Genomic DNA, 26,670 nt, shown 5'->3' on the forward strand with positions numbered 1-26,670 from the left:
TCCAGATCCCCAATAAGACTCCCCACTGGCACAGCTACAGAATTGAGATCTCAGCTGAGTGAACAAGCCAAGGCCTCCAGCACCCTCTCTGTCCAACCAGTGCTTCATGTCCCTGCCCAAGTAGCTAACACACACACTCTGAGGTTTGATTTATACAAACACACACACACACACCTGGGAAAGGCTGGCACAGGTTTACTAGCTATGCCCCTTCTGCCCAGACTATAAGGTAGTTATTATTGCCACCAGCCACTCCTTATGAGCTACTTTAAGGCCCTTAACAAAGGGTGTCCAATCTTATTGTGTAATGTTACTATCAATATAAATGTACAAATGGTAGTTTGACCAAGAGCAAGGCTATTAGGAGTGGCCCACAGTGTCACCAAATAAATATGCAAGTGCTCTCAAAACTTAAATATGTCTCACAAATATCAGCCACAATGAAAGGTTTAAATATATTTAATTATAAATAATAAAAGAACAAGAAAATACTTAGTAAATAATCACGGTTACATCAGAGTTCAAAATCACAGGAAATATTTAAAACATTGCAGGTCAGTCTCAAATAAATAAAGAAAACATCTAAGCTATACTTCACTATATTCCTGTTTGTATCTAAGAGAAATTACTGTACCCTGGTTAACTTACTTACAGAGCAAGGTAAGACAGATGTGGTGAGTGGGTCTTCTAGCTGATGCTGTCAGGTCAAAGACAAAATACAAAATGCATTCTCTCTCTCTCTCTCAGAGAGCTCTTAAATTAATATCTCAAATATTACTGCTGGGTCAGCTTGCAGAATTACATCACTTCTTGTCATCTGACTTTAGTTCCCAAGCCCAGGTCACAGCCTCCCACAGCCTCCATTGCTAGAAAATGCCAGCCTTTAGCATCTACCTGTGAAAAATACATAGCCCTCAGATCTTTGCAGCTGCTGGAAGACATAAAAAGTACAGTTGTGTACCTACCATAAATGTAGATGTTCGAGTGTATTCACTGTTGCAGTCATTACACTCGGGTTATCCTGCTGGCAGGCTACCCGCAGTCGGCCTGAATTCCAAAGTCCTGGTCCGCCGTTGGTTGCTGTCGCCTCTTCAATCACATCAGAGCGCCAGGGGTATAAAAGATGCAGCCGACGCCATTTTCTTCAGTTTTTCTTGCCCCAGATGTCAGGTGCCCCCAAAAGGGTAGGCTAAAAAAATTCTGATCATAAAAAAGCATGCACATAAACTTCATCTACAAGCAAATACACCACATAGGTTGTATAGAATAGAGAAGTATAGATAAGTCCTAGCAATGAAAGGGGGATGGTGGGAGGGTAACCTGGACTGCAACAGTGAATACACTCGAACATCTACATTTATGGTAGGTACACAACTGTACTATGTTCATCGTGTTTCACTGTTGCAGTCATTACACTTGGGTTGAATCCCAAAGCTGAGGTTGGGTGGCTGGGCCTAAATAGAATTAGGATCGGCTATGAGGCCCTGCAGAACTGCAGTGGCAAAGCCTGCTCTGGATTTAGAGTAAAGAGGTAAGTGGTAGTGCTTTGTGAAAGTGTGCACTGAAGTCCAGGTCACAGCCTCCAAAATGTCCTTGGCTGGTACTCCTCTGAGGAAGGCTGCTGAAGTGGCTGCTGCTCTGGTAGAATGTGGCCTAATGCCCTTAGGCACTGATTTACCATGTTGTGAATAGCAGAAATGAATGCAGTGGCCTATCCATTTTGAAATAGTCTGCTTTGAAATAGCTTTCCCTTGCAATCCTGCAGCATATGCCACTAAGAGTTGCTCAGTCTTTCTGAAAGCTTTAGTCTTGTCCAAGTAAAAGCGTAGCTGTCTGTGTATGTCCAAAGAATGCAGAAGTCTCTCACCCTTATTTGGCGAATTTGGATGAAAGCTAGGCAAATGTATGGTTTGGTTAAGGGCCACAGTGGACACTACCTTAGGCATAAATGTTGGGTCTGTCCTTAGAGAAACCCTGTCCAGATGGAAAATAATAAAGGGTTCCACAGCCATTAGTGCATGTAATTCTGAGACTCTTCTTTCTGAAGTTATTGCTAGGAGAAGAGCTGTTTTCCATGATAAGTATTTTATCTCAGCTGTATTGGCTGGCTCAAAAGGGGGCAGTGTGAGTTTTTCCAAGACAAAATTGAGGTCCCATGCAGGTACTGGAGCTCTCCTTGGAGGTCTTATGTTTTTGGCCCCTCTGAGATACTGCCTTAGCAGTGGATGAGAGAAAATAGGTGGGTCCATATTGTAATGAGCTGAAATGGCAGAGGCATGGATCTTAATTGATGAGAAGGATAGGCCTTTGTCCAGCATTTCAGTTACGTATTGTAAAATCTGAGGAATATTTGGAGCAAGTGTGTCAATTCCTTGTGCCTGGTTCCAAGCACAGAATTTCTTCCATTTTTCTGCATAAGATTTTCTGGTGCTGGGCCTCCTGGCCTCCAAAATAACATCCATAACTGCTTTAGAGAGAGGCATGTTCTGAATGGTTAAATTATCCACCATGCAGGCAGACTTAGGGTTTTGAGTTGGCTGTGTAGGATCTGATTGTTTTGTTGGGTCAGCAAATGAGGAATTTGAGGTAATGTCCAGGCTGGGCCTTGAGACAAGCTCTTTAGGATTGGGTACCAGTGCTGGCGTGGCCAGTCTGGGGCAATCAGGATCATTTTTGGCTTTTCTTGTCTGACCTTTAGGAGTACCTTGGGGAGGAGAGGCAGAGGAGGGAAGGCATATACTGAGAGGGCTTTCCAGCTGAATGAAAGGGCATCCATTTTCCATGCTTGTTCGTGATAAGTCTGAGTGCAGAATCTTTGTAGCTGGCAGTTGTGAGGGGAGGCAAATAGATCTATGTCTGGGCACCCCCATTTCCCTGTTATCATTCTGAATATTTGTGGATCTAGTTTCCACTCGTGAGGATCCATGAGGTTTCTGCTTAGTTCGTCGGCCAAGGTATTTGTCCTTCCTGGCAGGAATTGTGCTTGCAGATGTACTTGATAAGTCAATGCTGTGTTCCACAAAGTCATGGCTTGTCTGCAGAGGGGGTAGGAATGTGTGCCTCCTTGCTTGTTTATGTACCACATGACTGTAGTATTGTCCGTCTTTATCAGCAGTTGTCCTGGATGAAGTAGGTCCTTGAAGGCTGTCAGTGCATTCTGTACAGCTAGCATCTCTTTTTGATTGATATGAAGATGCATTTGGCTTGTGGGCCATGTGTCCTGAATACATTTTTCTGCCATGTGTCCCCCCAGGCATAATCTGATGCATCTGTTGTTAATGTCTGCCTGGCAAAGCGAATGGCTGTCCCTTGTTGTGGTGACAGGCCTGTGCCCACTATCAAAACTCCTGTTGCAGGCAGGGAATGAAAGTAATTAATGTTTACAGGCTGTGGCAATGTTGAGTCCAAACACTTTTTAGATACCATTGTAGTTTCCTCGTATGCAGTCTTGCATATGGAATTAGTAGACTGCAGGATGCCATGTAGCCCAGAGCCTGCAGAATTTTTCTTGCAGATAACTGGGTCTTTGTTACCATGTTTTCGAAGTAAGAAGTCAGTTGCCTTTGTTTGTCTGTGTGAGATAAGCCATCTGGGCAGTTGTATTTAAGCTTGCACCCAGGAATATTATCTCTTGAGAGGGTACTAGTTTTGATTTCTTTTCGTTTACTGTGTACCCTAGGCAAATTAGCAATCTTTTTACAAACGCCAGATGCTTGAGTAGAATGTCTTTGGTCTCTGCTTGAATAAGGCAGTCGTCCAAGTAGGGAAATATTTGAATTCCTCTTTGTCTGCAAAATGCAATTACTGGTGCTAGGCATTTTGTGAAGACCCTGGGCGCAGTAGATAAGCCAAAGGGCAGTGCAGAGAATTGGTAGTGCATTGAGCCAGCTATGAATCTGAGGTATATTCTGCAAGATTGTCTGATTGGGACATGCAGGTATGCCTCTTTGAGGTCCAAAGTTACAAGCCAAGCCTTCTTGCCAAGCATGGGCAGAAGCTGCTGCAGAGTCAACATTTTGAATTTTGGAACGTTCAGAAAAGTGTTTAGAATAGACAGGTCCAGAATTGGTCTCCAGGCTTTGTCCTTTCTTGGTACTAAGAAAAGTCTTGAGTAAAATCCTTTTCCCTGCTCTTGTTGTGGCACTGGCTGAATAGCCCTCATGTCCATGAGAGATGAAACTTGTTTTTGTGCCTCTGCCCATTGATTGTGTGGCAGGTCTGGCATACCTTTTGCCTTTGGAAGGGTGTGAAAGTGGAACCTGTATCCATGAGAGACTATATTTAAGACCCATTTGCCTGGGTGATCCTAAGCCAATTTTGTGAAAAAAGTGCTAGCTTTCCCCCTAAGGGAGCTGACAAAAGATAAGTGCTTGGCATTGGCAGAGGGAAGTCATTGGGACTGTTTCCTATAAGGCTGTGACTTGTCTTCTCTGCTTTTGGAGGTAGAAGCACCCCATTGTCTGGGCCTGTATGAGCCCTGGGGCTGTTGCCTGCCTCTAGGGCATCTGAATCTGCCTCTTTGTTGTCTGCCACTGGAAAGGACCAATTCTTAGAAGGCCAGTTCCTGCTAAATTTGGGTGGCTGTACTTGTAAGAAATCCTTTACTGTCTGCATAGATTTAGCTTTATCCTCCATTTTCTTCAACACCTCTTCTGCCTTAACACCAAACAAAGTATCATTTTGTAATGGAGCATCCAATAATTTTGCTTTAACATGATCAGGCAGATTCTGTTCCTTTAACCAAGCATGCCTTCTAATAACAGAACCTGTAACTGCGGCCCTGCACGAGGCCTCCAGTGAATCATAACCACATTGCAAAGTATGTTTTCCCACTTGTTCAGCTGCATGCAATAAATCCTGCAATTCTTTGTTTTCAGAACATTCAGAATTTGTCAACATTTTTTGTTTTTGTTTTAACAAAGACATTAAGTATTGCTGATATTTGAGCATATGAAACTGACAATTTAAAGCCCTAACAGCCAAGGTAGCAGAAGTGTAGACTTTTTCCCCCCATCTGTCCAGAGCCCCTAGAACCTCTACCTGAGGGGACAGGGTTTTTAGCAGAAGCAGCCTTGACCCCTTTGGGACCCTGTGAGGTAATTTCTGGGTCAGCAGCAGGGATTTTATATAGAAATTTATGGGAATCTGGAACCTTGTAGTATCTGTCCGGCTTAACAGGTGCAGGAAGTAAAGAGTCTGGAGACAGGCCGGACTCTGAAAATACATCATCTACTATGTCTAGAAGAGGAGGAATTGAAAGAGGTCTGTGCTGAGGCAGTAACAGAAAGTCTCTAAGCCTTTTCTTAGAATCTGAATAATCCTGGCTCTCCCAGTGGAAATGCTCCCTCATGGTATGCAGGGTTTCCCCAAATGAGTAATCCTCAGGAGGAGAAGCTGAAGGAATAGAATCTTCAGCATCAGAATCCTCATAGGGAGGAATAGAATATCCCTGTTCTGAAGAGGAATCAGAGGAAATGGAAACCTGATCAGAGGAATCATATTCAGTACCTTGCCTAGGCCTCTTTTCAGGAGGGGGATGGGAACCCCTGATCAAACTAATTAGGTCTTCGGCCATTTTTAGCATCTGTTTCTTAGGTATAGAAGTCTGTCTTGAAGAATGCTGTACTTGTTTCCTTGCCTTTAAAACTGCTTTAGACTTCATCTTGGATGCTGAAGTAGGCTTTATATAAAGTTGTGTAGGTCTGAAAACACCCTCAGAAGCCGATGCCTGCTCAGCGGCTCCGGACCCATCTGAGGGATTGATTTCCAAAGGGCCAATACCTTGAGTATCCAGAGGCCTAGTTGTCTTCACGTGGGAGTCAGAGGCGGCCTGTGGCTCTGAAGTAGCGGGAGTCAGGGGCTGCGAAAGCGCCTCACTGAGCACCGGCGACTGGCCTAGAAGAGGCTTCGTCGTCGGTTTTGGACCTCGGATGCTTGTCCTTTTCTTTATCCTTGCGTTTTTTATGAATTCCGGTCATCGGTTGTTCCAACAGCATTATATAGTTAAACCTTCAGCCGAAGTAATGAAAAGCAAAATCGTACCGATGCTTTATAGTGTGTTGGTTAAATCTAGCCCAAAACCAACAACTAGCAACGCCGTGATCAGGGCTTAGGCAAGGAATACAGTAAGAATGAAAATCCTTATGAGGTATTTGCTTCCCACAAGAAATACAATTGTTAACTTTTTCTGACATTGGTCTGGAGCAAGAAAAAAGTCTCCCCAACGGGGTACTTAGCTTTATTGAAGACTTCGGATCTGAAATTCAATTACGAAAATCTCAGGAGTCGGCACTTGCGAACTGCTTTTGCTTCGGGCACCGCACAGCAAGAAAGACTGAAGAAAATGGCGTCAGCTGCATCTTTTATACCCCTGGCTCTCTGACGTCAGGGAAGAGGTGACAGCAACCGACGCCGGACCAGGACTTTGGAATTCAGGCCGACTGCGGGTAGCCTGCCAGCAGGATAACCCAAGTGTAATGACTGCAACAGTGAAACACGATGAACATCAGTAAAACACTTACAAGACAATGGAGAAGACTCTCTAGTTTTAGACATCCTGTCTCCTTGTTGCATTAAAACCATCTTTTATGGCACAGTTGTAAAATAATTTAATTTCAACTATTTTTCTGAAGTTTTACACGTTAACCTTCTATGTTCCAGTTTCCACTGCTAAAATATATACATTTACGGTTCCCATTCAGAAGCCTGAAACATCATAAGCCTGAAAATCAAAATCCTGAAACCAAAAGCCTGAAAATTCAGAATCCTGAAAACTCAAAATCCTGAAAGCCCAAAATCCTGAAAGACCAAAATCCTGAAACTCAAAATCCTGAAAACACAAAATAGACATACTGATGTCATTGTGGCTTTGCTATTGTTAGCCCTGTGGTGTTAGGTCATGTGTTGGGGTCAGGTAAGTGTGCGGTTGGTTTTATTTTAGGGTTAGGGGCGGTTTAAGTGAGTTAGGGTTAGGGCGCAAGTTAGGCATGTATGCAATAGTGACAAATATTGGGGTTAGGGGCGGTTTAAGTGAGTTAGGTTTAGGCGGGTCAGGTGAGTGTGCGATAGTGACGGACCTTAGGGTTAGGGTTAGGGTCAGGGTCAGTTGGTAGATATTAGTGTCTTTATAGTGACATATCAGCATTATTTGTGTTTTCAGGATTTTGAGTTTCAGGATTTTGGTCTTTCAGGATTTTGGGCTTTCAGGATTTTGAGTTTTCAGGATTCTGAATTTTCAGGCTTTTGGTTTCAGGATTTTGATTTTCAGGCTTATGATGTTTCAGGCTTCTGAATGGGAACCACATTTACACAGTTACAATAGTGTCTATACATTTCTGTTCTTTTCCAGTAGGGTACACTGTGGATACATCTTTAAGCTCAGTACTTTACAGACCCTTTCAACACACACTTCTGTATCAGCAGTTTGATATACAGACAACATACAGTTCTAATACATTTGTAACACAAACATATGAGTCATGTTGATAATCACAAATGACATATAATTACTTACAACATTCCAGCTAGCTGTGCTGGCAGTACCTCCTTTTGTCACACATGAGGATTTACACTTATCTTACAGAGTTTATCTATGATACTAAAATGTGACATTATGTTGATTACCTTTCAGAGGTCTAGATATGCAGTGAGTACTGATCTGTTCTCATGCATTGCAACAGTAACTTTTTTGAAGTAAACAGGTTAAGTAGGCAGGATCTTCCCTTGACAGTTCTGAACTGGCTTGCATTTACCAACATATTTGTTTATTAATTCCATAAAGATCCTCACCATAGATTTACAAATGAGATTGGTCAGGTTTATTGGTCTATAATTACCCAAGTCTATTGAAGCCCCACCTTTGTCCAAGGGAATGACGGTTTCTGTCCTCCATTTATCCAGCACAAAGTCTGTTTTCAAGCTGATATTGAATAGTCTCTGTAAGAGGTCTGACATGTCAAGTTTCAGGCTGACCACTAGGCAGCCTGGTATGTTGTATGGCCCCACAGAAGTACTTCGATAGCACCTTGAGGACTTGTTCTTGGGAGATTTGTGGGGAGGTGTAAATGTAGGTATATGGTCTGTGAATATTGGAGGAGAGAACTGGTAAAGTCTGAGATAAATTTGCCTGATAGTAGATTGGCAATGTCCTCTAGGTCTGACTATGTGAAATCTTTTACTATTAGTACTGGGCATTATTTTTGAGGTTTCCAACATAGTTAAAGAAGGCTTTGTGGTTGCTCTTTGCCTAGGTTGCACTTTTTACTTCATATCTGGCTTTGGTTGATTTGATCAGGTCCTGAGTTCCTTGTTAAATTTTGCATTTTTTGCATTTTGAGCACTAGGATTATTTTTAAAAGTGCAATTAGTGCTTTTTTTATTTTATTACAGAGCCAGATTATACCAGTGTACCATCACAACAGTTTATTTTTGAATTAGGCATTGTATTTATTTCTGAGGGAGGGCACATGCAGCTATACAGCTATTTACATGTACACAGAATCTGGCATTGAAGGATTCTGCACAAGCAGTTGGGTTGTCAGGATGGAAGTGGCTTTTGAATTTAGCCAGATCATCAATTAGTTATAGCGTAATGTCTGAATGTAGATGCATCGGTAGTTGCTTCAAGCTTCACTCTTATGGTGAATATGAATGATCTCTAGTCTGATTTGACCAAGGAGGAAGTCACATTTAGTGGAGAGCAAACCTGCCCCCTTATTGGGAAGGACCAAATTCAGGATTTTGTCACCTCTGGCTGGGGTATGGACTCATGGTTCCAGAGAGTTTGTATTGATGAAATCCAAAAATTTCTGGGTATACGTGTTTCAGGATGTGTACACATCACAGTTCAAGGAGGGGTCGTGGAAGTTTCCTAGTATGACAGTGTTTGTCTTAATACTTAGGGACTTCATACACATTAGGTAGGCCATGCGGGCCTCATTGAGGTGATCCTAAAGTTAGCTATGATGAAATAAGGGGTTTTGTCAATAGTAGGTTGGATGTGGAGGAGTTTCAGGTCATTATCTTGTCTAACGAGTCTGGAGGTGAAATTTTTTAAAGAATTTAGAGACACCACCACATGTGGTGCCTTTGTGCAATGTGGTGGGTCTGAACTTATGATAGGCAGTGAAACTCTGCACTGATGGAGTGCTTACATTGGTCTTGATCCATATATCAATGTTTGTCAGGGTAAGGAATGCTTGTAGGTAGTGGAGTTTTTTTAAGGCTCCCAGTGTAAGTTCCAAAATACTGGAAGGCTTATTTATTGTGGTATGAGCTGGTACATCTACAAAGCTGTTCAATTACAGGCCTATTGCATTACTGCCATCTCTCTCTCTCTCTCTCTGTCTGATGTTCTAGAAAGGTGTACCAATAAAAAAAATCACTGCATATATGGAAGATCATTACTTTCTCTCTCTCAGGCACAGCATGTTTTTTCTTCTGGTCACAATGCACAAACAACACTCCATATTCCTAGACCTTTTAAGGCTTTTAGTACAGTTTTCTTCACTATATTAATCACATGCCTAACTGATCTTGACATATCTAATAATGGTTATTAAATGGTTCATCAAGTATCTGTCCATCATACACAATCTGATCAATGGGTTGAATATGTACTGTATCTAAAGTGAAGCACAGTAATACTGGCATCGTAAAGGATCTATATTAGGACCACAACTCTTCAACAGTTTCATAGCTGTATGTCTTTTGCATCAAATCTTACGTACCTCATCCGATATGCTCACAACTCCTCCTCATATTCTCTATGAAATACTTAATGAGGATCGATACCCAATTCTAAATGGCCCTTACAAATATCTAGCAATTGATTTCTTATGCTGGATTCATATCTAATGATAACAAGACCTGTATTTCTATAATAAATTTAAACCTTACAAATGACTTTCAGGTTCACTCTTCCTCAGGCAATACTACTGAGATAGTGGACAATACCAATATATTAAAGTGTCACTATACAAACAAATTTAAAATTCAACTTGCATATTAAAAAAGGCATAAAAACGTAAACCAAAAGCTAGGTATACTCTATACGCCACAGAATTAAACCTTTGCAAACTGACATGCACATATCACCACAGCATGTTTCTTTTTACTGGCAAGCTTTGGGTATCCCAGGCCCATATTTATCAACTTTCATCACAATTACTTTATCAAACTCAATCAATGATGCAATAAAATTGCAAAGTTTGCCTTCACTACTACTAAAAGAATATACCACTGCAGAGAGCTAAATAGGTTCATAAGTAGGTACTAGACTAGCTGCCCTTGAAGCTATTTTTTTACCTTGGCCAATTTCCCTTTTTGTGCTTGAAATAACCTATCACATTTGATTACAGATTATCCTTAACCATCCATAGTCAAAAATTATATATTACCCCTAGTAAGAATAACTGGGATTATACCATAAATAATTTGAGGGGACCCATGCATGGGATAAAGCATTTATGAGCTGCTTCTGTCCATTAGTAGTACATGGGGCGGCCATGGGGTAAATTTTCTGTTTTCTAACCATGCATCTAAGTTGCACTTGAGAATGGACAGGGATAAACTTTGTTTTATGTGGATGGTGAGTCTGTTCCACAACATAACCTACATTTGACTGGATCTCCCATTTTTTCTTTAGATTTTATAACCCAACATGTGCACAGTCAACTATCTTGAGCTGCCATTACTAACTCCTCAACTTTTGTTTTAAATTCACCTCTCTTTAGTGAGTCATATGTCAAATCTTAGTAAACATGTAGGTTTTCCAGCAGTTCTTTATGTTTGTCAATAGAATTGGGGGCTTTCCAGTTTTCTTTCATTTTCTTCTGATCATGTTCTTCATAGTTTTTCTTTTGTTTTTTGGCACTTTATGTTGCGACTTGATCTTTGCCTTCTCCTTGATTAACAATACTGCACCTTTCTGAAATGCAGAATGTCATCTTAGATTTGTTTTCTTCAAGGTTTAGAACTCTGACTATATTTTAATCTGATGATGCCAACAAATATGCATGTAATCCCATAATTGCAGACCTATATACACACCATCAAGTTCAAGGAGGCTCAAATCTCCTTCAGGCTGAAGGTTATATAATCTTGTCAGACACTGTTTTTATATATAATTTGATAAACATGAAGCAGTTTTCATATCCAGCTGATCCAATGATTTATTGGGGGTCAGCCAATCACACCAAAACCATAAGTTATAACAGGAAGAGCAAGCTGAAGGCAGTTTTCAATACTAGCTTTGGTTTTCTAAAATGTTCCTTAATATGCATAGTTTTCATTTTTCATGTTTGTTTACCATTCATCTATTCTCAGATATTTATATAGTAATTGTTAATGTTCTTTTATATCACATTCATCTCCTAGGCAGACATCTTTTATGCTTCATTTTTCCTGCTCTGTTTCTTTAGCATCTTTGTCAAGCCACGTTAATTCACATTCTCTGATTCTGTTAACTTTCAGATTAATAGTACTAATAGTTTAAAAGGTAACCATGATTACTTCTGGATTTGACCTTGATTCTGCATGTAAGAGGTTGACAGCTATGATTGTAAGTCACACGGAATGTTAATGTTCCTCATTTTGAGTCTTAAAAATTCTATGGTCCACACTGTTCCACATTCAAGTGGTTTTGTACATGTTCATTCTTAAGATATTTATTGATTTATTATTTTTTTTCAAATATCCATGGCATATAATACTGAACAATATTTGAAAACATTAATTTATCAAAAGAACTATTTTAATTATGAAGAAGGCATTAATGACCATGCCATGAACTTCCTAGTTGAATTCTTTAGTGTTTCACATTCTGCCTGTTCTTAGACATTGCCAGGGGTAGTGCTTCATATTTTCGACATGGATGGTTGAGAGTTATGAGGCAGTTACAAAGAAGCAGTAAGACATTCCACTGCAACATCGTCAGACCGAGTCACAGCCATGGAAGACACAACCACACAAAGCAAAATGGTGGTTTATCTACCCAGTCTCCCCTGTGGACATTAGTCAAGGCTGAAAAACAAAACTGTATCAATACTATAGCCCTAATCCACATAAAATTTTGATGCAGTTGCATAACTAGACAAAATGTAAGATGACCTCTAGCGTTAATAAAATATCTTAAACCTTTCTGTCAGCCATAGATCTTGGCCTTCATATGTAATAAAATGGCAGTGTACATTCATTCAGTTTATAGCTATGGCTTGTACTGTTTAGCAATATGAGCCCTAATTTTGGAAGTGTATAGTCCAATAACTACGTCACAGTTGTTATAAAGTGTAGTTTACATTGTTGTTACTTTGATAGCACGTTGATTAAAATACAGAAGTGTGTCGAGCTATAGGCTCAACATATAGAAAGAAGATGAACAAATGTAACATGCTACCCCTCTGTGCTGAATTACCTAATGGCAGTGAAACAGTACATTTATAGACAGCCTTGAGAATCCGTGCCAATGTGACAGGCAGTCCCTCCATTCGTAATACTATATCTTATTGACATTTACTCGGTTTAGTATGCACTGATTTGATGATATTTCATTTTAGACCACACCGACTCCTGGCTGCTATAGCAGATGTCAGCATCTTTATTGAAGTCGCAATGCCCCATAATATTCTGTATTCCACAAATAAATATCCTGCAATTCAGGCCTTTTTTAGTTGTGCACTCATATTCATAATCTTGGATCACAATTCCAGAAAAAGTGGTCAAAACTGTTTAATCACTATAATGATTCCTCTTCTCCACTCATAGGTTCATAGGTAAGTACTAGGCTAGTTGCCCTTGAGAGCACACATTAGACTGTCACCAAAGGTTTTTCACCTCAACACAGTATTAAAATTTCACACTTTTCTAAATGGGCTTGTAACTGTACACATCATAATCACACAGTTCCCATCCCCCACACTCTATATCACTGCACCCACTGTATTTCATATCTGCAATATTCGGCTGATTCTCTGTTTCCCACCCCTCCTCGTACAAACCACTCCAACTGTCTTTAGCCTCATTCTTATCCTCTCTCTTTAAGCCTCCTCTTGTCCAGCCTCTCTCTCTCTCCTTCACAGTTTCATTCATTTTCCTTTAACTATAACTTTCAAGCCCTGCTCAGCCCTAACTGTCTCTCATAACTGTTTTTAAACACCTTTATTAAATTATCAATTAAGACATAGGCACAGATACATTAACAGAAAAGACAGCAAAACACAACATTTTTCGTGCATTGTACATTACATATATGCTTTCTTTCTTCATAGCAACTGTCATACACTCCATTATTACATCATGCAATTCCTGCTTTCTCTTAAACCTCATTCCTCCTCCTGAGTATTATTTTGCATGTATTCTTCCTACAGATTCAGTTTATTGCTATGTAACGCTCCTCTTCTTTGCCTCTCATAACTGTTATTCCCCCCTTATCTCACCTATTATTCCTTCTTACTTTTGTGCTATTACCCTGCAAACCTCTTTGGCTTCTTCCCCTTGTCTTCTTTTCTTTCAGCTGTTCCCAAGGAGTCAGAGCTGGAGGTGGCAGAGTTAAAGATGTTAAGATTTGCACTGGGTGTGATGAGGATGGACAGGATTAGGAATCAGTACATTAGAGGGTCAGCTCAGGTTGGACAGTTTGGAGACAAAGTCAGAGAGGCAAGATTGCATTGGTTTGGACATGTGCTGAGCTGGGATGCTGGGTAAATGGGAGAAGGATGCTAAGGATGGAGCTGCCAGGTAAGAGGAAAAGGGGAAGGCCTAATATAATGCTTATGGATGTGGTGAGAGAGGACATGCGGGTGGTTGGTGTGACAGAGCAAGATGCGGAGGACAGGTAGAAATGGAAACAGATGATCTGCTGTCATCTTTACAGATTTTTAGAGCATTGCTGTTTACCTTGGATCCTCATTTCCTCTCTCTCTGACCCTTCACTCCTCATACTTCTTTCCACTTTGATTTTTGATATTTTCCTAGAACCATATTTATTCACAATGTCCACAACTTCCTACTACACAAAATGAAAGATGATGTTTATATATTGCATTATCTCAGTTGTTGTTCTGTCTCACTAAAATTTTTGTTTGACATAATAAATTATGTTCTCTTTAACATACGTACCTCACTGATGGGCACATTACTGAATTGCATAGAGAGATTTCTGTGTTAACCTTTACTCTTGTTATTACTTTAGTTTTCATATCACTGTCAGTGATTGTAAATATGATGCATTGTTTGATGTTTTGCTGATTTCATAGTTTGTAGTTGGAGATTTTCATCCCAGATCATTCTAAAACTAGCTTGATCCAGGTATGCTACCCCAGTTATAAAAGGAAAATTAAAAACAAATAAATAAACATAACTAAACCTTTAGAAGGTTGTATGTGTTTTTCTCTGGTCTTGACAAACATATGTGTGCCCTCTTCACATGTAGTAAAAGCTGTAACATGGGTAATTGCATCATTTGTTCATTCCTACATGGGAGATTTACCTTTTCCACTACCAATACTCATGCAGTCACAGTATGTTACTCAAGATGCAGCTTTTGCCTTGGAAAGTTGTTGTTTATTATATTCTTTTTAAATATGTATTTTATGATTTTAACTAAAACAGCAAACACTGTGCTAAACTCAAATATTAATAAATTGTTTAAAAACTTTTTACCTGTTGGAATACCGTTGGTCTACTGTCAACTTTCAATAAATCTGGGCATACTATAGCAGTTTTTGGTGTTTTAGTTAATTATTGATTTATACTGTACTTCCTATTTTATGATTTTACCATTCATGTCGTACTCCATTGTTTTTGAACATCAGTGTCACAGTTCCTATATCGCATCTTCTGTATACATAGTGTGTATATGTGTGTGAGCTACCGTGGGCATTTATGGATGACTCATGCACTACATTCATGCTATTATGTACACAAGTTCTGCACCTTCTCACTCGCACTGGTCCCCTCTCTATATGCTGAAAGTTCCTCGTCTACACTGCACTGCTCAGTTTGGTTGTAGTCTGTTGTCTGTGAAACTCTTCCTCACTACTGTATTCTAAAAGATGTTTTGCCAAGCTGTGCAGCTATCTCCTTATCATGCAGGGTGACTTTGAATTGTTAAGCAGTAAATCTCTGAATCCTGCTATGTGATTTAAGATGACAATTTTAAATTCTAATTTCTTTAAAAATAAATTTTCCATGAACAAACTTTGTCAATTCATTTTGCTGCAAATAAGCACCCTAAAATGACATGCAAAATATTGTAATAATGCAGCATTTATTTTAAAACACGATGATCTTATACATTTTTGTAAATTTTCTTTGCCTGTCTCCAAGGATAGACTATATGAAACTGACACTTTACTGTTAAAGCCAGCAGGAATAATGTAAAGTTTTCTAATTTCTATAACAGCGAGTGATGCATTTCACTTTACCTTGGTAACTCCTCAAGCTCAAAAAACCCATCACTGGTGATGCCAAGACTTGCTCCTGTGAGAGGAAACAAATCGTTAATTCATTATCTTGATATCATTTAAATACTAATACAAAAAGCATGTCTACTGCATAGACTGAACTTTTGCCAAACACATAGGGCTGAATGAATAAATCAGTCCATCAGAGATTATTATATTATCTGAACTGTAAGAATTAGATTACATTTCTTCTTGTCACAAACTTTACCTGTTCTTCTTACATAACATCTGTATGTGTGAATCCCTTCCTGTAAAACCAAGTATTTGCTGATTTGGTATATGTGTATTTGTTTTATAAAAAAGCTACATTTAAGTGAACTGTAAGAACTAATACAAAATTAGAACACGTCACAAAGTACCATATATATGATAAACTACATCTTGACAAGGAAAAAAAAAACATTCAGGGTATAGTGGCTTAGACAGTAATATAGGAAGAGGGCACATGGCCTACAGTGACAAAATCTGTCTGTGTGTGCGGATGTCTCCAAACTGTACCAATGAAACGGGCGGGTGGGTGGGGGGGGGGGTGGAATCAAATGCAAAATGGTGTGACCTGTTCCCACTTTTAAAATGTTTGATATACTTCACAGCGATATTGTCTCTCATAGTGCAAAAACGTAACAGAAAATATCACAAGTCTCATATTCCTTGTGTAGATTTGGACTCACAGGGCATCAAAAATAGCATTTGCCTCACAGTTTGGTTCAAAGTATGACTTCTGCCGTAAGGTTTTTGTGTGGGTTTAGGGGTTGGTAAAACTAAAAACCTGTTTTTGGTCTTAATACTGTCCCACTGTACCGCTAGGGGTTTTAAAGCAATCTCCTTTTAAGGTTTCAAGAAGATTTTGTACACTGTTTGAAATGCATGACTGCATCTACCATATATAAAAATGAAAGAGCTCATCCTAGCAAGAAAGCCTACAAGGCTTCTGGATAAACAAGTTTAAACCTATACTTACCCAGTCTGCAGAGGCTAACTGCTACATGCCACCTCAAGCAACTATCACAGTAGTAGAAAGGCCACACAGATTGTTTTTACCACGCTATGTGTGGTAGAGATTTCTTCATCTACTTACTGTTAAGATATGAATGTTATACAGTAAAAAAGAGCTTGCTGCCATCTGGACTCTGTGCAAAACTATCAAAGTGGACAATAAATGTGTGTGATGTGATGTAATGAGGACTGCCCTCCCTGCCTATAGTAAAGGAGCCCTTTGTTTACTCCAGCAGTGTACACAGCCTTCCGCAGCTCATTCTACTGGTGGAGAAGTATCAGTGAAACGGAGTGATTTACTACAGAATGGAAATCATAGCCATGGTGTGTGACTCCTGGAGCACCTTCTACTCCTTAGAAGGAGACTGCTTGTCAAGAAAATGAAGGATGCAGACACACAGTAAGCCTCTTACATGATTATAACATGATAGCACATTTCCTGCATCTGGTTATATGTTTTCTAAATACAAAGGAAAAAGAAAACAGGGGCTATATGGAAAAGACATTTCAGAACATGGTATAAATAAGTGAAGAAAGACAACATTAATATATCACATCTGCATATTGCTTGGTATAAGTGCTGGAAAGTAATTAAGGATGACTTTTTAAATCTGGCTAGGCAGGGAAAAAACAAAGGTAGGAAATGGAGATTAACAACGTTGTAGACACATTATACAAAGCATTTCCTTAGCAAAGACAAAAGACGGGAGGGTAGTTCAGTAATTTAATGGGAAAACTAACAAAATGGCAGAGAATACACTGTGTACTTTGGGAGATGCAAGTATAACACATTGGGGAACTTGCAGGAGATAAGTCCTTTTCCAAAGATGGAGAAAAGAAAGCAATAAAGGTATAAGGAACCTGCTGGATGAAATGAGCAAAGCAAAACCATTTCTTGCTAAAATGAGCAGAAATGTATATTGAACAGCTGGGGGCTTTGTTTTTGTTTGTCTGACAAGAAATTAAACACTTTAGACATAAGCAGTATTGTAAAGGTCTGACACTGGAATAAAAGTGATTTTCCAGACTCATACAGTTAAAGAATAAATGTGGGGGAATCAAAACCATGGACTACAGAACAATGCTTATTAGCAAAAAAAGACAGAGAGAGAGAGAGAGAGAGAGAGAGAAAAAAAAACAGTTCTACTGATTTAGGCTATATCACTAAACTTCATAAAAGGGGAAGAAGAGGACTGCAGAAAAAATGATGGATGTAAGGGAGTTAGACAACAAGGGATAGGAAGGCTTGTGGGCTTCTGTATCTTTACCAGAGCTAGAAGAGGCAATTAGAGAAAGTTCTGGTAAGAGTATGTCAAGGAAAAATTGTATACTTCTTGAGTTCTATACAATTCTGATGGTTAACGATATTTGATTATAACTCCAAATTTTGAAATTAATGTTCATGGAATGAATGGAGGATTGTCAAGTATTTATAAGCAGGATTAAATTTCTGTGAACAGTTGAGATTGGGGTTTGCATAACAGTGAGCTGAGAGACAAGTGGCCAAAAACCTTATTAAAAAAAGATCTGAGGTTACTGAACACAACTTTGAAAATGAGGTTACAAAAAGCAGCAGGGAAATACTGGGTATGGCCAAGTGATTGCTACATTTAGGACAGATACAAGACATTATTCAAATATAACAAGATCATTTTTAAATTTCATAAATGATGTTTGTTGGGGGGGGTGGTATAATAATATAACAGTTTGGTTTGCATATGGCCTATCATGCAGTTTAAGCACTCATGCCATGAATTCAAAGCTCTTAGGTTTTTCAGCATCAGTGAATTAGATGTACAGTAAAATATGAACGGTCTAGGCTACATCTGTTAGAGAAGGGTATCTGTGGACAAGAGAGTGAAACAGAAATGTTCCAATGAATCCTGTACCTTTTCACTTAATTTAATCCTTGTTTTATGGATAAATATAAAAAAGGAAAGGATACACGTAAAGTCTTAAGGTAAAGTTTCCTGTCATCATGATGTCAGTACAAAACTGAATAATGAAAGATGCCTGAAGGATGGCAGATGTTTTAGACAGGTGGTGAAACTTACAGATGAAATTAGTTTGTTACTAAGTAAGGTGAAATCAGTGAAGCTCAAAATTCATAGGGGAAGAATGTTCTAGAAATTATTAATTTTATATGAGAGAAACTCTGAATACTTTATTTTCCTTTTTTATTTTTCAAAACCTCTTCTTTGACCTTAGTCGCTCCTTCCATCCTTGTCCATTTATTCAGTATGCTGTCTGTTATTAGACTGTTTCCTGCAACTGTTAGGTAACACAAATGTCTTTCAAACAAAAGTTAAACCAAATGACTATTTTCTACAGACAACATGCTAATTACATTTAGGCAATTCACAGTGTATATCATCTTTGGAAAGGCAATACACTAACATCATGTTTCCCTGCTCTATACTTGCTGACATTCTAAGTATCAAGAAGATGAAAGGTGTGTGGTAAAAGGCACAAGCAGATGCATAAAAAAGTATTTATTTTTTTGAACATGTCTTTGAGAAATTCAGTGAATTAAGACATATATGACTCTATGACTAACTTAACAGTAAAACTTACCGGGAATTACAGCGTCACTAGGTAGAGATGGGTGTCCTCCTGTAGCAATTAGAATGTGAGGTGCTGTGTACTTTATACCACTGACTTCTACAGTAGGCTCAGGATCAGATGTAAATACAGCATGACCATGAACAGCTTCTATATGTGCCTTTAAAATAATAAATAACACAAAGATAAGTCAGTGAGCTGTGTGCAGAAGTGTACTGATTACATCACCAGATAACACCACAAAGAACAGCGATCTGCCTCCTCTTCTACTTTATAATCATGCTGCAGGCATTATCTTATTTATAGCCTTCCCTTCTCCTGCTGTCAAGGCTACTTTGTGGACACCTCACACACTTAAAATACTCATTAACATAAAAATGCAATATTCACTAACAAAACACTGTACCAATCCAAAGAAAACAGAGTCATTTGGTTGTATATTCGTTTACAATATATAAAACTAATCAGCTCCATTACTTGAGGGTTTGTCACCGGTCATCCCTAAAGGCTTTGCCTCCCACTCCATCAAACATCCCATAATAAATTATTTTTTTAAATGAGAAACATCTTTATTAAATTATCACTTATGACATAGGCAATCATACATTTATGTAAATGAAAACAAACCATAATGACATTTTCAGTTGCACACATTATACATCACTTATAATCTATCCAGTGATTGTCAAACATTACAAAGCTTATTTAATTCCTGCCGTCCCTTAAACCTCATTCCACTGCCACAACTTTATTTTGCATGTACTGTTCCCACAATTCCCATTTTTTTCTATGTAATTTGTTCGTACCCTTTTCTAAAAAGATTCCACTTCCAGTTGTTTTATCTGTTACTATATTCATTACTGCTAGTAAAGTTGGTTTAGACTTTGATTTCCATTTTCTAGTAACTGCTTTTTTGGCAGCCACCATAATTAAACTCAGCAGAGCCTTACTATGTCTAGGCTGTTCTAATTCTGTACCACTGCCCCCCAAAAATATTTCCATAGTTAAACCAATTTCCTCACCCATTATTTTGGTTAGAATCATCTTCAAGGAAGTTTTAAAGTCTGTCAGTTCATTGCACTCCCCAAAAATATGTTTTCAATTGCCTCTTTCTTCCCCATCACACCTTCAACATTTTCAATTTACCTGAGGAAAATTTCTTTGTAGTCTGCTTGGGGTATAAAGGTACCTATGCAAACATTTCCAAGCAAAGATACTAAATCTTCTAGACTTTGTTGCATACTTGGGCGCCATACCTATATCCCCCCATTGTTTCTTTACGAATTAGTTATCCAGTCTCTCTTCCCAATCCTTTCTAACACCCTCTGATTGACTTCTATAGTTATAATTCAATAATTTATATGCCCTACGTCTTCTTTCGGCTTTTCCCGGTTAGGGGTCGCCACAGCAGATCACCTGTCCACTCATGATTGGCAGTGGAGTTTTTTATGGTGTCGACTTGCCAGCCCGGTGCCCAACCTTCCACGGAAGGCACACACATGCACACACTCACACCTAGGGCCAATTGAGAGTGTCCAATCCACCTACAGCATGTCTTTGGGATGTGGGAGGAAACCCACGCGACCACAGGGAGGACATGCAGACTCCGCACAGAAGGCACCCCAGCCGTGGATTGAACCAGAGAACCTCTTGATGTGAGGCGTCAATGCTAACCACTGCACCACCATGGCCACCCTAATTTATGTGCCCTACTAATTATAATTTTTTTAATGGCAGCTTCTCTTCTACATTACACTAACTGCAACAGTACTGTTTTTTCCCTTAGGATTCCCCTATTTCTTTTTCTTCACGTATACATTGATAGCAATCTTTGATAGGGAAGGCAATCTCTAGCCTGCAGTCCAAATAAATTCTTCTCCTCTTCCCATTCTATTACTTTTCTCTCTCTCTAATTATTTGCTCCCGATACCTTGTTCCTTTGCCAGTTTTCTCCAGTAAATTCCATCCACCTCATGCCTATTCTCAGTACCCTTAATTGCAGTCATTCCTAACCCCGTCTCTCCTTTCTCCATCCCAGTGTTGGCTTAGTTCATAGAATAATTTTTGCTACTTTATGAATATAATATTTGCATGGTTATTGTTATTCTCCTGAAGGATCTGCATCCAAAATCCCATTCTTTCCTTGTTTCTTAAGCTTCCACCCTGTTTCATCTTCATCCCTTTCCACTATGAATTATAGCTTTCTGCTTGTGCTATGTGTACGAGCCTTAACTATGTATCTCCTCCAAAATCCCCCTTCAAATCAGATAATCCCAAACCACCTTGTTCTATTGGAAGGATCAACTTATCCCACTTGATTCTTGCCCTTTTCCTCTCCCAGATAAAATCTTCCAACTCTTTAATAACTGCTATACACAACTACTCCTCTGGTTGATAAAAATATGATTGACCTGTGTGTAAAACTAAATGGAGTAAAAACATTTTCATTACTTGTATCTTGCAATCCATATCCATAAAACAGAGCTTCAGATTTCTCACATTTTGTATCATCTTTTGTTTAGTCTCGTCCTACATATCCTTAGCTGCCATAACAAAGCCTTTTTAATCCATACTCCAAAGTACTTCATTTTATCATGTCCCCATAAATATGGGTATTGCTGAACCAATTCATGTGTAGTTGCATAGTTTACAGCTACTGCCTTTGTTTTGTTGTCGTTAATTTTGTATCCAAAAAGACTTCTGTCTTGGTAACTGCTCTCCTTCTGTTACGCCTATCAACTATAGTGTGTGACTACATCGTAAGTAAGCAAACCATGTGATGTCATAGGAAGTTATATTTAGAAGGATTGCAGGAGAAAGCAGTTAGCCTGAAGAAGTCTTCACACTGTGAAGACGAAAAGCGCTTAACAGGATTTTCTGTGTTTTATTTGTTTTAACAGTTGGTTTCGCTTCACATTTATGTATTAAATAAAAGGCTCATTGATTTTATCAAGTGGATGAACTATAATTACTATAGAAGCGATAATACAACAATTTCAAGTGAAGAGGTTGAACGTTTGCTTTCTGCAGCTGTTCGTTTGTTGGACGGTTTGGTTTCATTTTCTTGGTGTAAACATTTGGGTTGTTAGAATTACATGGTAATATACAACTGATTTAATGTCAGAAACACAATGTTAGTCTCTACTGCCAGTAACATGGATATATGAATATATTAGCTCTGGAGCATAGTGAGATAAAGCCCTTACTATGACTAGGGTAAGTTTAATTAGTGGCTCAGGTATGTGACAGACCTGGCAGGTAAGGATATTTATTCTCATCCTGGAGGGAAGGATTGGGCACAATAGGATGCTAGAATCCCTCAGATGAGGGGCAGCCCTGTGGTGTGCATCCAGGAGGGGGGGTTGGTTTATCTACCCAATGCCTGGTAGTAGCCTTCATTAATAATTTTATGGGGGTGAGTACTCACAGGGGATAGGTCTATGGGTCCAGGAGGGATACTAGTATCTCATCCTCCTGCCCAGGGTGTGAAGCCAGGCTAAACAAATGCCTTTATTCTGGGGATGCCAGGAGGGGTACAAGCAAACCTCATGGCTACCTTATGGTGGCTATTATCCCTGTAATATACTATGGGTACAGTGTGACTGGGTGAGGCTTGATAGCTCACAGGCATGGGTACAAAAAACACCTAAAGAAACACAACTGTAGTAATAAGCTGGAGTAATCAGTAGGGTTAGTTTTGGGGGAGGAAAAGGATGCAGTGGTTGCAGAAGTACTCTCCTATTGTGCAAGGAAATTGTGTAATGCAGTGCTATTTGTAAGAATCCTGGTTGAAGCCAAGAGAATATTAAAAGGTGGACTAAGGTTGCTTGGACCTGTGGCATATAGGGTGAAGCCCTGCCTATCACCCAGATGACGCATGCTTGATTAGCAGCATGGGCAACTAAAAGACTGGGTGAGGGGAGGAAGATGAATTTGAGTGGCTGATACCAGATCACACATCTTGCAGGAAAGAGAGACTTTAAGCCTAGTGACACCTAGCTGTGGTTGGGTGTACTGCCCACTTGCAAGAGTTATGTTTGCTTATGCTGCATCAGGCAGGGACCTCCCAACTGGGCCTTGAGAAACAGGAGATTTACATGGGAGCAAGCTTGCCTTCTCTTCCCAACCAGGCAGCCATAGTATGCCTGCAAGCAGCCTGAAGGAGGAAAGGATAGGCTGCCTCACAGGACTCACTGCTAGCATACTTACTACCACCTGACACCTGCTGTTGGGGGGAATGGATGGGCAGATAGGGCTTCACAGGCAGTTATAGACAGGCTGATTGGACACAGGTAGTGCAGCCATCAAACAGGGTCCTTGGAGGTGGGGAGAGTGTAATGGCATGCCTAGCAGGAGCCCCTGTTAAGTGAGGAAGGTAGCATACCTAATCTGTGGTGAAAACACTACAGTTTGCATTGCTCTAGTGGATAATCTGACCAGTCTGTAAGATATGAAAATGCAGTACTACACCTTAATTAGCTGGAAACACTGTATGCAATGAGACTGAGAAACGAAAGTCTTAATTACCCAAGCTCGTGCTTCAATAGGTGTCAGTCTCTCTCTTATGAACAAAGTCTTGTGCACTGTTCAACATGAATTCTACAAACACTGTAGTTCATTTAATAAGGTTTTATTAGATGTTCACAATATCTGAAAAACTGTCTCCATTAACAATTCTGATAAACAATTCAAGTTGCTGTACACCATTCTGATTGTCCTGAACCATGTAAACTGACATAGTCTCTAGATGACCTGTTTTCTGTACTCATGCTTGAGTGTTAGACATCTTCTCTGAAGTAACAGGTCGAATGGACTTACTAACCTTAACTGCCCTGCTATCCTGAACATAGTAAATTATATTCTCTTTTTCAGTAATCTTCCTCTATTGACTATAACCACAACCCTATCTTTGATCCTCTGGCTCTGTCTTGTTTTTTAGCTTAATTTATTTCTTGATTATTTCCTTGAGAAAGGAACATAACCAGAACTCTTTGCAATATTCCTTGACAAACTGTTATTTCAGCAAGGTCAGCATTCAGTGGAAGATTCTTTGTTTCTGCTTTCGAAAATTATGCATAAATGAAACACCATTTCCTAGCCAGCAGTCAACATTCAGTGAAAGATTCTTTGTTTCTGCTTTCCTAAAATGTATGCATAAATGAAACACCATTTCTAGGTTTATTTTATTCTTTAGCCTGTCGAATGTCTAATAACTACTGTACAATGAAAAACCCTGATCTAACACTTGCCACTGAGGTCCCTTGACGAAAGTCTACTGGGACCTACTTCTGTAGCTACCTTACGTTTATATTGCTAACTACTGTATTTAGCTTTTATGCTACTTGACTTATAATCTGAAAAGAAAATATTTGGTAAACCTGCAATTTTAATTTTGACCAATAGGTATCACTTGAGCATTTATGCCCTGATTGGATTGAAATCTCTTAACTTTATGATTTGATTATATTACATAGATTTTTAGTCTTCACAGTATTCAAGTGAATGAGATATTTAAACTTGTACATTATTTAACCCCCCTTTTTCTGTAGGAAGAGGTCTTGAAAAATATATTTGTATACTGTACCATGTTTTTTTTCTGAAACTGGCCCTTCTTTGCAACCGAGGTTTTCTTAACATAGGGTTAGTCTGCAGACATATTATACACTCCTCCTGAATATTTTTACTTTAACTTACTTTCTTTTTATTTAAAACTTATACTTTATGATAGACCAAAATTCCTGAAAGCCTACCTAACTTAGTAGCTGATGGTTGTATTTTATTATTTGCTTTGCTAATAATTTTGCCATGTAGGGCAAAAGTGCCCCTTGTTCTGTATTATACACATATACAACCTTACTCCAGGGACTGGACTTGTAACTTTACATTGTGCCATTTTATTAGCATCTTCCTGCATGTTTGGATTTTTGCCAGATTTGGCTCAACTGCTGAGCCCACTTGTCTCACCTCTGTTGTACCTTTTACCTTAATTTTCTTTTACTGCATTAGATATATTCCCTCCTTGGCAGCTTCTTCTGCCACATATTCTATAGCCTATCAAGCATGATGGATATTTTCTGAAGACTAATTGAAATCTGCACTAAAAAGATAACTTCATAAATGGTTTTGAAGCATAATTACCATATTCTGTATTAACTAGTGTCTATACATTTTATTTATATTTGTTTTATAATGCTACTTACCTTTTTAATTTGTATGAATATTTATGAGCTATAAAAGCATAACTGAAACTGGTACATGTTATATCCTAACTACAATTGTCTGAAACATGAGAACATTTTGACAGTGTTACCTTAACACAAATAAACTGAAATTAATTTGAACACAGATAGACTAAAACTACTACTACTGTACAATTATTAAAACTTGAGAACATTGTTTGAAAACATCCACACTTGCTTTAAGCATTGATTAAATAATTGAAACGCATACACAGTCAGTTTCTGTCCCATAGTTCTTCTCTGCATTGTTCCAGTCGCTGATGAAGTAAAGTAAGGCCTGTTTTAATGCTGAAGTGTCCTTCTTTATAGTTAGGCCTTTTAAACCTCTTATTTTCATTTCTTATTTGATTGTATTCAGTATCAGGTCCTTAAAATAACATTTGTATCTTTAACAATTATAATCTGATAGCATTGCTTATGGCCCTGACTTTATTTACATTTTTTCTGCATGAAATGCAGCTTTAACATTTATAAACTGGCAACATTACTTGCTGTGCTGACTTCATTTACAATTTTCTGCATAAAATAAACATACATTTTCTGCATGAAATAAACATTTGCTGCTAATAAGCTATTGTATGTCTGTAGACAAACTGATTTTTTAACACAACACTTAATTTTGACAATGTAATTTTTTTCAAATGGTAGTGTCACACTGGGAATGTAACAAAAATTCTGCTGTTATTTTCTTCCAGACTGATTGGCTTTAAAAACCCAAACTCCAAAGGCTTGCTATTGACTGCAGTCACCTTTGATTTTATAAACCTTGATAGCATAAGAACTGTGCTTGGATTGTCTGGCCGGGGTCCATTTGTAATTGAAACTGAAGCCATTGTACTTAAGTAAATACATTGTGCCACAATTCCTTTTTCATGAATAAAGTCAAATACACTAACTGATTTGGTGCATCCGCGGTGGTGCAGTGGTAGCATTGTTACCTCACAGCAAGAGGTTCTCCCATTCGATTCTCGGCTGGAGTGTGGGGAGTGCCTTCTGTGTGGAGTCTGCATGTCCTCCCCGCTGTTGGGTGGGCGTTCGAAAGACATGCGTAAATGGGCGTGCCTTCGTTGAAGGTTGAACGTCGAGCTGGCACCTCGGCGTTCGTCAAAATCTACTGCCAATTATTAGCGGACCGGAGTTCCGTTGTGGCGACCCCGAACCGGGAAAAGCCGCAAGACAACAATAACACTAACTGATTTGGTGCTGAACTATTATAACCTTTATACATATTCCAAAAATTTGGTATGCCACTGGCAACATTAACCTGAGCTACAGCATACTTTTGATTATCCTTTGGGCTTGAACTTTGTACATTATTTACGTCATCTGCCCAGTTATTAACCATAGTGGGCTGCCTTGTATTTGAAAAGCTAACAATATTTAAATCAGTAGCCTCTTTAGCTTTACTGGAA

At 39.0% G+C, this 26,670-nt stretch overlaps 1 protein-coding gene across 1 annotated transcript in view; it reads right to left on the minus strand.

Annotated features, from left to right (window-relative positions):
• Positions 1 to 26,670, minus strand: part of GSR (glutathione-disulfide reductase) — a 300,254-nt gene that overhangs the window by 147,214 nt on the left and 126,370 nt on the right. The window contains exons 5-6 of the mRNA XM_044059619.1: positions 19,032 to 19,179; positions 15,423 to 15,477 (exon numbers count right to left, since the gene is read on the minus strand). Of these exons, the coding sequence (XP_043915554.1) occupies positions 15,423 to 15,477; positions 19,032 to 19,179 (203 nt within the window). The remainder of the gene's footprint in view (positions 1 to 15,422; positions 15,478 to 19,031; positions 19,180 to 26,670) is intronic.

This window comes from Protopterus annectens, chromosome 17.part0 (genome assembly GCF_019279795.1).
Source record: "Protopterus annectens isolate FY-2018-M chromosome 17.part0, PAN1.0, whole genome shotgun sequence".
NCBI lineage: Eukaryota > Metazoa > Chordata > Ceratodontiformes > Protopteridae > Protopterus > Protopterus annectens.